The 18,134-nt window shown below is 41.2% G+C and overlaps 1 protein-coding gene across 1 annotated transcript in view; it reads right to left on the reverse strand.

The window, feature by feature from the left end:
- Positions 1 to 18,134, reverse strand: part of grin3a (glutamate receptor, ionotropic, N-methyl-D-aspartate 3A) — a 44,643-nt gene that overhangs the window by 16,548 nt on the left and 9,961 nt on the right. The window contains exons 2-5 of the mRNA XM_060908589.1: positions 13,167 to 13,768; positions 10,787 to 11,837; positions 6,890 to 7,035; positions 5,987 to 6,102 (exon numbers count right to left, since the gene is read on the reverse strand). Of these exons, the coding sequence (XP_060764572.1) occupies positions 5,987 to 6,102; positions 6,890 to 7,035; positions 10,787 to 11,837; positions 13,167 to 13,768 (1,915 nt within the window). The remainder of the gene's footprint in view (positions 1 to 5,986; positions 6,103 to 6,889; positions 7,036 to 10,786; positions 11,838 to 13,166; positions 13,769 to 18,134) is intronic.

An 18,134-nucleotide genomic window follows, 5' to 3' on the forward strand; every position in this document is an offset into this window, starting at 1 on the left:
AATATATGAGGGGGAAGTTGTTTTTGTGCCAGATATTGGATGGGAAAAGAAAAAAATGTTTGTGTGAATTTCCTATTTCAGGAATTAATATGTTAATACCAAACATGAAGAAAGATTTTACAAAGAACAATGCCTTTTTGTTTGTTTTCAACCTTTGAGGTGTTGAAAATTTATTACTGAAAATCTGGCAGAATGTTCTATTAAAGAAAATGGTCTGTGTGTGTGCTGTGAAGTGGTTTGAAAAAATGAAATCGGAATCGGCCAAAATCAGTATCGGCAGGTCACACTCCATGGAAAATCGGAATCGGCCCAAAAAATTGCAATCGGTGCATCTCTAATCTGAATATTTTAAGAAACATCTTTATTAGCTTTATTGGCGAAGTAGATAAACCATCACTGCATCACTGATATGCACACACACTGGCAGCTGAATTAAATGTTCTGATAGGGCATGCAGGCTTTGCACCAATTAGGGTAATCTCATCTCATCTCATTATCTCTAGCCGCTTTACCCTTCTACAGGGTCGCAGGCAAGCTGGAGCCCATCCCAGCTGACTACGGGCGAAAGGCGGGGTACACCCTGGACAAGTCGCCAGGTCATCACAGGGCTGACACATAGACACAGACAACCATTCATACTCACATTCACACCTACGGTCAATTTAGAGTCACCAGTTAACCTAACCTGCATGTCTTTGGACTGTGGGGGAAACCGGAGCACCCGGAGGAAACCCACGCGGACACGGGGAGAACATGCAAACTCCACACAGAAAGGCCCTCGCCGGCCCCAGGGCTCGAACCCAGGACCTTCTTGCTGTGAGGCGACAGCGCTAACCACTACACCACCGTGCCGCCCCAATTAGGGTAATGTTTTTTCATTATTGTTAGTTGCCTTGGTGTTACCTTAAGTGGTTTCTTACATCTAATTATGATATTTTATTATTATTTTGTTGTTACATTATACTATTTATTTCATTTTAGTATTGGTTGAGGGCGGCACGGTGGTGTAGTGGTTAGCGCTGTCGCCTCACAGCAAGAAGGTCCTGGGTTCGAGCCCCGGGGCCGGCGAGGGCCTTTCTGTGTGGAGTTTGCATGTTCTCCCCGTGTCCGCGTGGGTTTCCTCCGGGTGCTCCGGTTTCCCCCACAGTCCAAAGACATGCAGGTTAGGTTAACTGGTGACTCTAAATTGACCGTAGGTGTGAATGTGAGTGTGAATGGTTGTCTGTGTCTATGTGTCAGCCCTGTGATGACCTGGCGACTTGTCCAGGGTGTACCCCGCCTTTCGCCCGTAGTCAGCTGGGATAGGCTCCAGCTTGCCTGCGACCCTGTAGAAGGATAAAGCGGCTAGAGATAATGAGATGAGTATTGGTGAGTGCTGAGTATTGGTAAGTGCTGAGTTCAATATTTAAAATAAAAGCCTCCAGCTTGTTTTTTGCAATTTATTCCTTGAATGTCAACTAAAGAATGATTGAAAGATTGCCACCAAAAAGGCAAAAAACTAAGGTAAAAACTATAACTTCAATTTTGGTGAGTAATTTTCATAAATTTAAAAGACAGGTTTTCCAACAACATCAGCTCAGCAAACTAATGGCCTGCCCTGTAATGTAAAGTTGGGTCGAGGAATGAAACCAAGCAGGGTTCTGGTAAAAATTGTTTTAGCTGTCTTCTCTTAAAGAACTTTAAAGAATTTAGATTGAACTGAATAATCTCAAATGCTTCTTGTAGCTTTAAAATAGTCCCAGCAGGTGACTCTGAAGAAAAATACTGCGTGTTTGAACACCGCCCGCTGTAAACACTTTGCATACACCCCAATGACCGACTCCACCGACCGCCACGACACCACTGCGCACGATTCCCTCATCGGTACAGTGGAGCACCACAAATTGCTACCTGGTCTGTGGGAAACACTGCCTGCTCCTGAGCAAAAAACAGCAAAACAGCAGAAAACTGACAAGACCTTGTGTGTCTTAGTGCTCCTGCTCAGGCCCGTTGCCATGCCGACTGGGGCCAGTGAGGGAGAAGGGGGGGGGCTGCTGTCTCAAGCACACACATAAATCATGCTCAAAATTTCAAACTTAAACTGTGTTTTCAGCCACAAATTTCACACTACAGACATAATTTTCTCAAAAGTAGTAGTCACACTTGTCCTGATTCACACAATGTGTTTAGCTAACCGATAGGATTTACAGTTTTTGAATGAGAAGCCTCAAAGTGAGGAGAGCGCAGGCGAGCGGCCTCATTGACTCCCATTATAAACGTGGCTGAAAAGTCACTCGTTTTTAACTCGCTGTAGCGTCCTCATTTTTTACACTAGGGACAAAAAATACATCTGTGTGTTCAGGCGACCCTTCTAGCGCTCACTGTGAAAGAATTTTGTGAATAGCTGCTTTCGTTTTCGAGTTATTCGTCGTTGTTCGAGGCCTGCTCCTGAGCAAAACACAGCAGAAAACTGACAAGACCTTGTGTGTCTTAGCTCTCCTGCTCAGGCCCGTCGCCATGCCGACTGGGGCCAGTGAGGGAGCGGGGGGGGGGGGGGGGGGGGGGGGGGCTGCTGTCTCAAGCACACACACAAATCATGGCATTGTAGCTTCATAGCAGGTCACACATTCACGGCCAGCGAACATGCGTGACCGAATTGCTTCGCGCACTGCATCCTTTCACAATTTCCCCCGGGGAATTGTCCGGTCTAGTTATATTTAAGATGCAAAGCACTATGAATTCTTTATACATATGATAGCTGTGATCTTTTTCATGCAGAGTCTGAGGCCAAGTTTACATTAGACCGTATCTGTCTCGTTTTCTTCGCGGATGCACTGTCCATTTACATTAAAACGCCTGGAAACGCCGGGAAACGGGAATCCGCCAGGGTCCACGTATTCAATCCAGATCATGTCTGGTCCGGTGCTGTGTAAACATTGAGAATACGCGGATACGCTGTGCTGAGCTCTAGCTGGCGTCGTCATTGGACAACGTCACTGTGACATCCATCTTCCTGATTCGCTGGCGTTGGTCATGTGACACGACTGCTGAAAAAGGGCGCGGACTTCTGCCTTGTATCACCTTTCATTAAAGAGTATAAAAGTATGAAAATACTGCAAATACTGATGCAAATACTGCCCATTGTGTAGTTATGATTGTCTTTAGGCTTGCCATCCTTCCACTTGCAAGTGGTAAGTGATATGCGCTGGGATCACACACACAGCGGCTCAGTCCCGAATCACTGCTCGTGCACTTCACTCGCACGCTCTGTGAGCTGCGCAGGGCCGGAGTGTGCACCCTCCAGAGGGCACTCGCTGTTCAGGGCGGAGTGATTTGGAGCGCAGGACGCCTGCGGACCCGAGCGTATCCGTGTATTGGTGTTGCTGTGTGCACGCGAATCATGTATTGGTGTTGCTGTGTGCACGCTAATCGTTTTAAAAACGTTAATCTGATGATCCGCTGATACGGTCTAATGTAAACCCCACCTTAAATATACCAGTGATTCTACAGACGTGGTGGAACACACTTGTGTGTTTTCTTCTTTAAACTGAAAAATTCTCTGTACTAACACAATATTTTGCCACACCCCTAAACATGTGATTAATGATCCAAAATGTTTTAAACATTTTCCCGTCCTGTTTCCATTTGGAATACACAGTAAGTAGATTTCCTTCAATATTTTAAAATAAACATGTTTCAAATCCTGAAAAGTTGGTAATGATTTTAAAAACCTAAATTGGCTATGACCAAAACATTTTTAGGAACATTTCAAAATAACAAGATTATTAATGTTCTACATTATGACTAGAATGTGGAATTGTATCACTGTATTATGAGTAGATTTTATATACACTACCGTTCAAAAGTTTGGGGTCACTTTGAAATTTCCTTATTTTTGAAAGAAAAGCACTGTTCTTTTCAATGAAGATCACTTTAAACTAATCAGAAATACACTCTATACATTGCTAATGTGGTAAATGACTATTCTAGCTGCAAATGTCTGGTTTTTGGTGCAATATCTACATAGGTGTATAGAGGCCCATTTCCAGCAACTATCACTCCAGTGTTCTAGGCCCTGTCCACACGGCAACGGATTCAGGTGACTCCGATACAGTTGCTTATCGTTTAGGCCTGGCGTCCACACGGCACCGGCGTTTTGGGTGCCCAAAACGCAATCTTTTTGAGAACGGGTTCCAGAGTGGAAAGATCTGGCAACGTTGCCGTTGTGAAGTCGTCTGGATGAGTAGAACGGATTTGTTTACGATGACGTCACAACCACATGACTGTGAGTGCTTCATGCCGGGTAGAAGTGTAACGAACTCGATGCGAGTTGTCAACAAATCCTATAACTTGGTTCATGAAACGCGCTTACAAAATATTTTCACTGTGAATATTTATTGTGTAATGGTGCAAAGTGAGAGAGAGAGAGAGTTAGGGCAGAGTCAATCCCGCCAGCAAAAATAGGGAAAAAAAGGAGCAATCTCACCTCTTCAGATGTTGGTTTAAGTTCTACAATACATTCCTCAAAAAGGGCGTAGAAGAGCAAATTAATCCATCAACGTGTAGCATTCAATTTATTCCGGACCATTAAAGATGCCGCCTTTCGCGTAGAATCATACGTCATCCTCGCCGCCATATTGGATAGGTCAAAGCGGAAAATAAAGATTCATGTGCTGCGTTTAACTGTACCAACAGGTTTACTGTCCAAACGAGATCACATGGGATTACCTTTCACAGGTGAGAAACAACAAATTAATCCATCAACGTGTAGCATTCAATTTATTCCGGATCATTAAAGACGCCGCCTTCCGCGTAGAATCATACGTCATCCTCGCCACCATATTGGATAGGTCAAAGCGGAGAATAAAGATTAGCTGCGTTTAACTGTACCAACAGGTTTGCCGTCCAAACGAGATCAGATGGGATTACCTTTCACAGGTGAGACTGGAAAAATACTTTTCATTGTATTTGGTCATTATAATGTAATTTTACGACCAGATTTTCCTGACTTTGTGGCTAATATGAAGTCTCGCGCATAATAGTTTATGTGCATGCGTCCTTACTTCTTCTATTGTTCTGGTGTCTCCGAAGGGACCGTCTTACAGCGCCCCTAGAGGTGTGGCATGTGTATTGCATCGTTTTCAGCAAGCGTTGCGTTGCCATATGGACCTGATATTTTACTGATCGTTGCCCATTTGGACGCGATATATTTTTAAATAACATTTCGTTGCCGTTGTCGTGTGGATGTAGCCCTAATGGTACAATGTGTTTGCTCATTGCCTCAGAAGGCTAATGGATGATTAGAAAACCCTTGTACAATCATGTTAGCACAGCTGAAAACAGTTTAGCTCTTTAGAGAAGCTATAAAACTGACCTTCCTTTGAGCAGATTGAGTTTGTGGAGCATCACATTTGTGGGGTCGATTAAATGCTCAAAATGGCCAGAAAAATGTCTTGACTATATTTTCTATTCATTTTACAACTTATGGTGGTAAATAAAAGTGTGACTTTTCATGGAAAACACAAAATTGTCTGGGTGACCCCAAACTTTTGAACGGTAGTGTATTTATCATGATAGTTATATCAATTAAAGCCTAACAGGGGATAGGGGGCATACAATTATGAATAAATAATTAATAAATAAGAAAAAAAAAACAGAGAAAATTCTATATTTTCTTTGTTTCGATACTGACAAAATTCAGATAAGCATTTTGAGTGTTTGCTTAATTAATGCACAACCTTTAGTCCAGTCCAAAGGTGAAAAACATTCATGTGTAAAAGAATAAACATTCAACATTTTCTTATCAACCCTGAATATGTATCACTTTTGTAGAATGACCCTTCTACGTTTACTGAGTAGCACTACATTTTTAAGAAGTATTTTTTTTTTATTTTGTTTTATTTTCTGTTGATATTAAATCAATTCTTGTTGTTGTATGATGGCTTGATACATAATGACATTCATTCAATGAGACTATAAATGAAGAAAGAATCACTGATTAACTTGCCTTCAATTGCAAATGGTTTCCCCACTGTGAGAGTCTTACAGTCAGCATCAATGGACACTTCATAGTCTAAGAGGGCTTTGTCCATAATAAACGCATCTAGTTTTTGAGGATCATCCCTGAAAAGATAAATAAAATAGGCCTATTATGCATTAAAGTAACATTTAGCTACTTAAAGTAACTACCGTGTCAGGCTCAAGAAGAAGAGTGCATTATCAAAAAAAGCACATCTTGGTATTTAGACTTGCACAGAACGTTCTTTAAGAACTGGACATAGTTTTTAATGTGTTCCACTGAATAAATAATCATTCACATGTCATTTAAGATGCTGGTAGGCAGTTATGTACTAAACTTAGTTTCTAGTCGAAGTCTATTTCAACAGCATGCTATCTTGGAAACAGGGTTTGCAGCTGGACTTTACAAAAATGGCATGGACTCCATTTTATTTGATTCTGTTCACAAAATCCTGAAGCCCATTACATCTGTGGCTGTTTGAAGGATTTTCAACATCCAGCTGAGCAGATTTTTGGAAACACTCAGTTCAAGGACAGCGTAAAAGAGGATGCGAGAGATCAAAAGAGCACAGGTCTCATAACACGTTCCAGTTGATACAGTCAGGAAAACTGAATTTGCTTACGGATGCTAGATGCCAGTCTGTACATTGCTGTGTTTATGAAAAGGTTTATCTGAATCTCTTGCTAGACCAAAGTCCATAGTCCAGCACCACTTTACCTGCTTCCAGCCACCAAGCTCCATCCATGCGAGGTTCCCTAATGGCGGTACCAAGTTTCACTGTAAGTCCATTCCTACTTTGCTATCGAGTAGATTCGTAGTAGTACCCAGTATTGGATAACTCTAGATTCAGGTTTTGATCTTTAGTCCTTTTCTGTAATGATTATGACTTACTTAAGGTGGCCTATTCCATCAGGGGTTGTAGGAACATTATATCGCCTCATGTATTCATGCATCTCTGGAAAGCTTTTTTTCACGTAATCCTCAGCACTGCTCTCTCGTACAGTCCCAAATCGGAAACCCTGCGATGGATGATGGAGCTTAAAGGAAAGGATAATTCCCATTAGTAGTAGCAATGACTTCAATGACCACAAATCAGGAAGAAATTGGGTCCTTCCCTAAGCAAGTTATACAGTGGTGCTTGAAAGTTTGTGAACCCTTTAGAATTTTCTATATTTCTGCATAAATATGACCTAAAACATCATCAGATTTTCACACAAGTCCTAAAAGTAGATAAAGAGAACCCAGTTAAACAAATGAGACAAAAATATTATACTTGGTCATTTATTTATTGAGGAAAATGATCCAATATTACACATCTGTGAGTGGCAAAAGTATGTGAACCTCTAGGATTAGCAGTTGATTTGAAGGTGAAATTAGAGTCTGGTGTCTTCAATCAATGGGATGACAATCAGGTGTGAGTGGGCACCCTGTTTTATTTAAAGAACAGGGATCTATCAAAGTCTGATCTTCACAACACATGTTTGTGGAAGTGTATCATGGCACGAACAAAGGAGATTTCTGAGGACCTCAGAAAAAGCGTTGTTGATGCTCATCAGGCTGGAAAAGGTTACAAAACCATCTCTAAAGAGTTTGGACTCCACCAATCCACAGTCAGACAGATTGTGTACAAATGGAAGAAATTCAAGACCAGTGTTACCGTCCCCAGGAGTGGTCGACCAACAAAGATCACTCCAAGAGCAAGGTGTGTAATAGTCGGCAAGGTCATAAAGGACCCCAGGGTAACTTCTAAGCAACTGAAGGCCTCTCTCACATTGGCTAGTGTTAATGTTCATGAGTCCACCATCAGGAGAACACTGAACAACAGTGGTGTGTATGGCAGGGTTGCAAGGAGAAAGCCACTGCTCTCCAAAAAGAACATTGCTGCTCGTCTGCAGTTTGCTAAAGATCACGTGGACAAGCCAGAAGGCTATTGGAAAAATGTTTTGTGGACGGATGAGACCAAAATAGAACTCTTTGGTTTAAATGAGAAACGTTATGTTTGGAGAAAGGAAAACACTGCATTCCAGCATAAGAACCTTATCCCATCTGTGAAACATGGTGGCGGTAGTATCATGGTTTGGGCCTGTTTTGCTGCATCTGGGACAGGATGGCTTGCCATCATTGATGGAACAATGAATTCTGAATTATACCAGAGAATTCTAAAGGAAAATGTCAGGACATCTGTCCATGAACTGAATCTCAAGAGAAGGTGCGTCATGCAGCAAGACAACGACCCTAAGCACACAAGTGGTTCTATCAAAGAATGGTTAAAGAAGAATAAAGTTAATGTTTTGGAATGGCCAAGTCAAAGTCCTGACCTTAATCCAATCAAAATGTTGTGGAAGGACCTGAAGTGAGCAGTTCATGTGAGGAAACCCGCCAACATCCCAGAGTTGAAGCTGTTCTGTACGGAGGAACGGGCTAAAACTCCTCCAAGCCAATGTGCAGGACTGATCAACAGTTACCGCAAATGTTTAGTTGCAGTTATTGCTGCACAAGGGGGTCACACCAGATACTGAAAGCAAAGGTTCACATACTTTTGCCCCTCACAAATCTGTAATATTGGATCATTTTCCTCAATAAATAAATGACCAAGTATAATATTTTTGTCTCATTTGTTTAACTGGGTTCTCTTTATCTACTTTTAGGATTTGTGTGAAAATCTGATGATGTTTCAGGTCATATTTATGCAGAAATATAGAAAATTCTAAAGGGTTCACAAACTTTCAAGCACCACTGTACAACCCCGGGTCCAAAAAAGTTGGGACGCTGTGTAAAATGTAAATAAAAACAGAATGCAATGATTTGCAAATCATTTTAGACCTACATTCAATTTAATACAAGTCAAAAACAAGACCATTTAATGCTCAAACTGATAAACTTTATTGTTTTTTGTAAATATACACTCTTTTTGAATTTAATTCCTACAACACATTCCAAAATAGTTGGGACAGGGGCAACAAAAGATTGGGAAAGTTGTGGAATGCTCAAAACCACCTGTTTGGAATATTCTTCAGGTAAACAGGTTAACTAGTAATTCGAAAGACTCAGCTGTTTACAAGCAAGGATGGGATGAGATTCACCATTTTGTGAAAAAGTGCATGGGCAAATAGTCCAACAGTTTATGAACAATGTTTTTTTTTTTAAACATGCAATTGCAAAGAATTTAGGGATTTCACCATCAGCAATCCATAATATCATCAAAAGATCCAGAGAATTCAGAGAAATTTCTGCTCGTAAGGGGAAAAGCTGAAAACTGACATTGGACGCCTGTGACCCTCAATTGCTCTATTGGCACTGCATTAAAAACTGACATGATTTATATAAAGGATATTACTACTTGGGCTTGGGAACACTTCAGAAAACTGCTGTCAGTAAACACAGCTCACCGCTGCATTTACCATGCAAAGTAAAATCAACAACATCCATAAATGCCTCCAAATTCTCTGGGTCTGAGCTCATCTGAGATGGACTGATGCAAAGTGGAAAAAGTGTGATGACTCTGATAAGTCCACATTTTGAATAGTTTTTGGAAATCATGGACAGTCTGTCCTCCAGGCTAAAGAGGAAAAAGACCATCCAGATGGTTACCAGGACAAAGTTCATAAGCCAGCATCTGTGATGGTAACAGGGCATATTAGTGCCCATTACATGGGTAACTTACACATCTGTGAAGGCACCATTAATGCTGAAAGGTACATACAGGTTTTGGAGCCACATATGCTACCATCCAGATGACATCTTTTTCAGGGATGTCCCTGCTTATTCCAGCAAGACAATGCCAAGCCACATTTTGCACATGCTACAAGCCAGTGCATACTTAATGCTATTCCCAAGCCCGGATAGATTGGGGAGGGTTGCATCAGCAGGGGCATCTCATATGATCCGCTGTGGCGACCCCTAATGAGAGCAGCCAAAAGAAGAAGTAACAGCATGCTTTTGTAGTAAAAGAGTGTGGATGCTAAACTGGCCTGCCTCCCTCCCACTGAAAATGTGTGGTGCATTCATCTCATCTCATTATCTCTAGCCGCTTTATCCTGTTCTACAGGGTCGCAGGCAAGCTGGAGCCTATCCCAGCTGACTACGGGCAAAAGGCGGGGTACACCCTGGACAAGTCGCCAGGTCATCACAGGGCTGACACATAGACACAGACAACCATTCACACTCACATTCACACCTACGGTCAATTTAGAGTCACCAGTTAACCTAACCTGCATGTCTTTGGACTGTGGGGGAAACCGGAGCACCCGGAGGAAACCCACGCGGACATGGGGAGAACATGCAAACTCCGCACAGAAAGGCCCTTGCCGGCCACGGGGCTCGAACCCGGACCTTCTTGCTGTGAGGCGACAGCGCTAAATGTGTGGTGCATTATGAAGCACAAAATATGATAATGGAGTTCCTGGACTGTTGAGCAACTAAAGGCATGTATCAAACAAGAATGGGAAACAATTTCACATTCAAAACTTCAGCAATTCCCAAACACTTGCTGAGTGTTGTTAAAAGAAAAGGTGATGTAACACAGTAGTAAACATGCCCCTGTTCCAACGTTTTTGGAATGTGTTGCTGACATCAAATTTATAATGAGTGTATATTTACAAAACCAATAAAGTTTATCATTTTGAGCATTAAATTTCTTGTCTTTGTATTGTATTCAATTGAATGTAGGTTGAAAAGGATTTGCAAATTATTGCATTCTGCTATTATTTATGTTTTACACAGCATCCCAACTTTTTTGGAATTGGAAGTTTAAAACACACTGGAAAATGAAACTTCAGATGTTCTTACCTTGGGGTCATGTATACCTGAAAGCTGCTCATATGTCTTTTCCCCAACCATCACAGCAGCCAGATTGGCTGTGTACGTTGATAGACAAAACAGACAGAATATGGCCCAAAGGTTCATTAGAAAGCGGCCTGTCCAGCACTTGGGTGGCTTGATGGCAGCTGTCCTGCCAAACAAGATGGCATAACAAACATTGAGTGCTGAAGAGAAGGAGAAGACACGGTCCCTGTTTCGGCCTTTGGGTGTCATCCCAAATGGGCTCTTCCATTCATACAGGGTAAGAAATACAGCAGTAACATGGAGTGATGCAAAGATCCCCAGCCACATGCTCCAGTGTAAGGGCCACATGAAGGCACCAATGGGTGCTGCTGTATCTCTTGTCCTCACCAGAATGCCCAGGCTGGTGGAGAAGAAAGGGCTGGTGAAGTCGATAACCTGACTGCGAGCTGAGTTGATGCTAAATGAAGTTACAGCCAGCTGTGCCGCGCCACTCAGTAGGTCACCCACCAGGCCTGTCCATCGGCCATTCTTGTAGGCACCATACTTTCCATCTCCCACAATATAGAGGTCAAAATCAAAACCCACATCCTCAGCCAGCTTCTCCAGCAAGTCAATGCAATATCCATAGCAGCACTTCTTGAGCTCGGTGGGCACTGTGCTGTTACCAGACTGCAGGCCATGGAAAAGGGCATCAAGAAGCGCTGTGTCATTGGTGAGTGGGTCGAGGCACAGCTGCCCTGCTGGGCACTGACCATCATCATCCACCTCTCGTGTGAATACAAAAGGGTGCTCTACCAGTGTCACTACCCGCAGGTGCAACCTGGACGAATGCCTCCAATCGCTGCCTGGGTGTGAACGTTTCTTGCTAGGCCAAACACCATAGTCCAATACCACTTTACCCTGCTTCCAGCTACCAAGTCGTGTCCATGCAGGGTTCCCTAATGGGTCATGCTGCAGATTCCAAATAAAGTGATGGCTTTCGGAGATAATGGTAGATCCATCTTGAACATGAATGTAGCCACTTAGCCCATCAAATGATGTGTTGGCCATGAACCTATAGAACAAGACAGCAACAATTTCAGTGCCCCTTTCACATGAAGCTTTTCCTTTGTTTTTTAACTTTGTACAGTAGTTCAGTTCTACAGTTTTCTACCCAAGTCAGAGCAACATTGGGGTCTACTTTGTAATGAGCATGGAGCTCAGTATCTCCGAAGATCCTCTGGCAGTAGCACAAGAATACCTTGTACAAAAAGAATGATTTTGCTTTGCTAGTGCTATGAGCATGTCAGCTACCTTTCAGAGTGTCATACCCTACAAACCCTGGCAGCTTCCTATCTACATGTAATCACTATGATAACGATTTCCATCTACAAGATTTATTTTCTCCTCTTGGCTTATCACAGAAAGAGCCCATTTTAAAATCCCTGTGTTGTTTTTCCCCCTTTTATGTGTAGATAATAATACTTTGTGGATGCATAGACATACAATCATCAGCAAAATGTCAATCAGGTGTTTTTAAGAAAACATCACATCTCTCATATCACGCACTTCAGTGGCATTGGAGATATAGCCACACTTTTCTATTAGAATGAAAAGCAGGCTTACCTAATGGCATCATTTTTTTGGGGAAAATGTATTCTGAAGTTACAGTATCTGAAGACAGGAAACTGAATAAATATGAAAATGGCACTACTAAGTATGTGCTTGAAAATCTTAGGTGCTAAAGAAGGCAACTGGACTTGCTTGAAATCCCTGAAGACGTTTCACCTCTCATCCAAAAGGCTTCTTCAGTTCTGTCTAACTAGTGCGATGTTTCTGGTATCCTCTAGTGGACCCAAAGCAACCCTAAGGAGAGTCGTTGAGGTCACATGGGTTATTGACCCTCTCAGTTGTTAGGGTCCCTGGAGGCTGGGTGTGAATGGTATTAGCAGCCAACAAGATGACTAAGAAGGTCAATGACCCATGTGACCTTAATGACTCTCCTTAGGGTTGCTTTTGGTCCACTAGATGATAAATACCTGAAACTCCCTACTTGTCAGACAGAACTGAAGAAGCCTCTCAAATGAGAGGTGAAACGTCTTCAAGGATTTCAAGCAAGTCCAGTTGCCTTCTTTAGCACCTAAGGTTTACAATGACCTGGATGACTAAGAACCTTCACAGACATGCTTGAACATCTATTTCTGAAGCAAGGCTAGAGCAAAATCGCCCATCCTCCTGCTTAAAGCAGAACTAAAAGGTATTTTAAAAGAGTTGCTCCTGAAGTTAACTCTTATCTGACAACACATCAGAGTAGGATTTAAAGATGAGAAAATACAATTGTAGACATTAACTTATACATGGACTGAAGCCTGAAACATAGTAGAATGCATGCATAAAATGCTACCTGGACAAATATTTTCCTGAGGTGAGATTTTTATCCTCAATCACCATGCAGTTTGTGATGCCAGGGATAAGCGCCAGCTCTGGAGACACAGTGGCAGCTGATCCAACAGCCCTGGCAATAAATTCCAAAGAGTCCTGGACGTAGTGATCCAGAGCAGGCTGCCTCATTTGCCCATGTGCCATAAGGCCCATCGGCAGCCCCTCAGTCCTTAACTCCTCCACGTTCTGAGAGTCACCTATAATCCAATGATAGTCTGGCAGCACTAAACCAAGCTTTGCTATGGTTATAAAGATCCTCTTTATGTCCCGAATATCACAACCAAAAGTCACAATGGTGGACATTATGTCCCTGATGGAGGTCATGCGACCCTGCAGGGATGTCTGAAAGTCACTTTTGCTGCTGCTGTTGGTGGAAATGTTGACAATGGAACCCAAGTGAAATTTTGAGTTGTTGCGAAGCAGGAAGATGAACTGGGAAATATTCAGCTCCTGGCACATCAGCAGGCTCACATCATACCAATTATTAATGGAAAGAAGAGAGTAGATTAAGTTCGCCTGAGGAGTCTGGGGATTCTGCATGGCCATCTGGAAATGGAGTGAGTTCTGTTGAGTGGGAATGAAAGGGAAAACAGTTACAGAAAATGGAGCTGGAAAAAAAAAAGACAGACATAAAGTTCCTTGTGTCTTTCATTGGAGTAAAATGCAACAGCAGGACAGTTAGCTTACTCTGAACTGCTTTCATGAATGAATGCCCATTCCTTCCATTCAGTGAATAATAAGTTTTTCCACTGGACGCACACTTTTTGTATCATATTATATCCAATCAGCACTGGCGTCTGGTATACCAAATACTTATGTCATTATAACCCACTAAATTCTGTATTTAGATTGCTTTCATTGACATTGAAAAGGTATAATTACATTAAATTGTGCATAGGTTGATGGTTTCAGCATTCAAAAAGAATATAAACAGCTATCTCAGACTGCTTGCCTTATTCCACTGCAGAATGTAATAATACATTTCAACCCACCACTCCATGTTTGTTTGTGTAGGTATTCGAAAGGTTTATTTTTGGAAGGTAAATTTGAAGGTCAGTATGAATGTTGTTAAGGCCTAAAGGCAGTTCTGAACTCAGTGGTAAAGGCTTTGAGGTTGTGATCAGAAGGTTGCGAATTGAAGTTTCATTGCCAGAGAACAACTGCTGCTTCTGCACTTGAAATGTCTTTGGGGAAAAATTCCTTGCCAAATGGATAAATGAAGGCAGAATGTGGTAATATTTAACTAATCTTCCAAAACACTTAATACCTCTAAAGAACCTTTAGTTATTTCCAAGCACAGTTACCAGGGCTCAGCAAAATTTCCAGCCCAACTACATCTCAAAAATCTGCCCCAAATGATATATATTAAAAAAGTAATAATAATAATAATAATAATAATAATAATAATTGCCTGGTACAGCCATTATCCACTCAATAGCCTCCCTTTTCCTCTCCAGAACTTTGCAACTGATCTTAACAACAGAAATTATTCTATCCACATTCACTGGATATGAACAATCGCACACTCTGATTGGCTACTCTACTACTAGGCTATCAGCTCATATACCATGAGTAGAGAAAAACAAAATGGCGGAGCATGTTGCTGAATCAACCGAGGACGAAATAAAAACTCTCCTTGAAAACAAAACCCCAAAAAATACAAAAAACAAGCAACAAAATATGGAATAAAAGTATCTAATGGGAAGAACATGTCTTTTTTTATTTTTCAAGAATTATTATTATTACTGCATTTTTCACAGATTGCTCCTGTCATTTTGCCGGTTTGTTTACATTCTAAGCGGAAATTATTTTGTCGGATGTTTTGTATAAAGTTTTTATTTATCGAATTTGCAAAAAATAAAAATAAAATTGCTCCATTTCTCAAAATCCAGTGAATGTGGATAGAATATAATAGTTATTCCACTCAATCTCGTTGTACATGGCTTATAGCTGACTCGGCGCTACATGCCTTATTGTACTCATGTACGACTCGATTTCATGGAATAGCTGTTAATTATCCTGTACATTAAAGATACACTTTCCCTTTTGTTCATCCAAAGCCGATATTTGTGGAAATCCGCATTTACTGTTTGACTTGCAACCTTGTTTCAAAACTAGCTCAATCATGACCCTATTTCCAGCTGTTGCACATCACACATCAGAGCAAATAAATTACATTCCTGGAATGTTTTGAAATTTCAGGATATCCACAAGCGTCAGTCTGTATTAACCTATTACTGGAGGCTTAACAGATATAATACTATTAAATAAACTTTTGCCACCTTGCTAAATCCCTCTTTGAGACAATTGGACGAAATGCTTCGCTCAGCAGTTTAATTTCCCTCAGAGGAGCAATATTTACGTGCCAGCAGAAAACACACTAGTCATAACTCGCTGCAAAAGCAATTTTCATGGATTAATTCCAAACAAAGGAAGATTTACTTCTTCTTTTGTTTGGAAATAAGTCCATAAAATTAATTTTCTTCTTCACAAGTCATTTTTTCTTTACAAGTTATGATGAAGTATACTGTACGTACCGATCCAGCTTTCTGCTGAGCTGTAATTACCACCTACAGTTTACTCAGAATTTTTGAATAGCTACATGACTCTGAGCTCAATTTTACCTGTGGGCATCCCTTTCTTTTAAATGATTTATTGAGTCAATATTTTGTTTTGAATATTTAATACTCTGTGTACACCAAGCACAGACAAGGAAACTTTTGGTATGTACTACAGCTTTTGATCATCATTTTAGAGAGATATCGGTGTTTAATATGTACAAGTTCTTCAAAGCAGCATACAAAGAGAGATTAAGGGAATTTATTTTCTCAGGGTCACTTTGACGAAGTAAGGAATGAGGAAAGTAGGAAAATGATCCATAACATGGTGGTGTGATATCCACTTTGGGGCTGTTATCAACCCGGTAATGCATTACAATAGTTATATTTAAGGTTAAAAAATATCTGCAAGGCAAGTTATTTCCTGTCCTTGCTTATGTTAGAAAATTAATTATTCATCATCTTCTGACCAATCAGATTCAAGAATCCAGCAATGCTGTGGTATGCGATATTTAATCACTGAGGTTTTCTTCGCCAAGCTGCATAGCTTTAAATGTCTGTATTCTGCATCACTTTGAAATCACTTCTATGCTACTAAAGGAAGGCTGTCTGTGTCTCTGTCTCTCTGTCTGTTCACCTATGCAAATCGACACGGCTGGACGCACATACTCTATACTTTGCACATAGATTGATGACACTCCAGAGGGGCCCAAGACAACATTTCTGATTTTCCAAAACATGGGATTAGTGCTAATCCAACACATGATTCATTTCCCATAGGCTACATGCTTGCGCTAACACACTGTGCGCAACCTTGGAGGGGAATCCCCTTGCCTGGGATTTTCGATTGGACGAGACCTCGCAATCAGCACTTCTCACTAGAGACTTCCGCTAGGGCCGAGTCTACTGTCTCATCAGTGATGGGCAATAACTACTACGTCTCCTCTCTCCTATGGGCAATAACTGCTACTAGGTTACTAAAGGGAACTGACAAAGAAATAAATGAAAATGGGAAATCAGAGTTGTTTTATTGCCATATTAAACAAAAGAATAAGGCTTTAAGGCTTATGAACTACAGCTTTCTGGGTTGTTACTGTAAAAAATATTTCTATTTTTATTATATACACTATAGATTGATAGAGTATATCCACCTCAAGCTTCATCTCCTCACTTGAGTCAGTATATTACAATCTGGTGCATCTTGTCTGTTCAATCATATTTGCTCATGTTGCTGTTGTAAAATGTCTCACGGTTCCCTGTTTTGTCTCTTTTAGCACTGAAGATGTGCATTTGAGATCAAAAGATAAATATAAAATGATGGATCAGAATTTCACCTTTCATTTCCTGATATTTACACCTTGGTATGTTAAACAACTTAGAATATGCCACGTTTTATTTGAACCCATCCATTTTTCAAGTGATCAAAAAATTGTGGCTGTTTCTTGTTGCCCAGGTATACCCTGTTAAATTGACTGGCAATGTTGAAACTATTACTAGCTCTGAATGTCTACTCTTGGTTTGAGCCCTGGGTTTCACCTCCGAAGACTGCATTTGTTGTTAAAAAGGATAAACCATCATAAAGACCAGAGAGCTGTCTATGGGAGAAAAGCAAGACATTTTGAAGCTGAGAAAAGAGGCAAAATTGATCAGAACCATTGTACAACATTAGACTGTGGCAGCAGGGGCGTGGCCAAGTGTCAGTTTGTGAATGGAGGATGGGTCCGTGGAAGGTGAGTGGCAAAGTCAGTACACCTGTTGTCAATTAATGTTGTATCTGTTTTGCAGTGAGGATGGAAGGTAGAAAAGGAAGGAGAGTGATGAGAGAAGATCTCTCCTGACTAGAGCACATGTCTGTGTGGTGTGTGTGTGTGAATGAGCCAAGTAGAGCTGAAAAGATATGAAGAAAGTGAAAATAAAGTTGTGTGTTAACATCAGGGGTGTATTAAATAGTCAATATATTGTGAGCTGTGAAGCAAAATCCAAAAACAACAGTCAGTGACATCACCAACAAACTCCACAGGGCAGGAATGAAGGTATTACAATCCACTGTTCGAAGAATACTTTGTGAGCAGGAATGTTGAGAACGTACCACAAGACGCACCAACTCATCAGCAGTTAAAATCAAAAGGCCAGATTGGAATTTGCAAAGAACTCCAGAGATGAGCCGCAAACGTTCTGGAACCAAGATTAACCTCAACCAAAGTGACAGAAATGCCAAAACGTGGAGAAAGAAAGGACCTGCTCATGATCCAAAACATACCAGCTCATCGGTCAAGCATAGTGGAGCTTGAGTCATGGCTTGGGCTTGCATGGATGCTTCTGGAATGAGCTCACTAATCATTATTGATGATGTAACTCATGATGGTAGGAGC

Source organism: Neoarius graeffei, chromosome 25 (genome assembly GCF_027579695.1).
Source record: "Neoarius graeffei isolate fNeoGra1 chromosome 25, fNeoGra1.pri, whole genome shotgun sequence".
Taxonomy (NCBI): domain Eukaryota; kingdom Metazoa; phylum Chordata; class Actinopteri; order Siluriformes; family Ariidae; genus Neoarius; species Neoarius graeffei.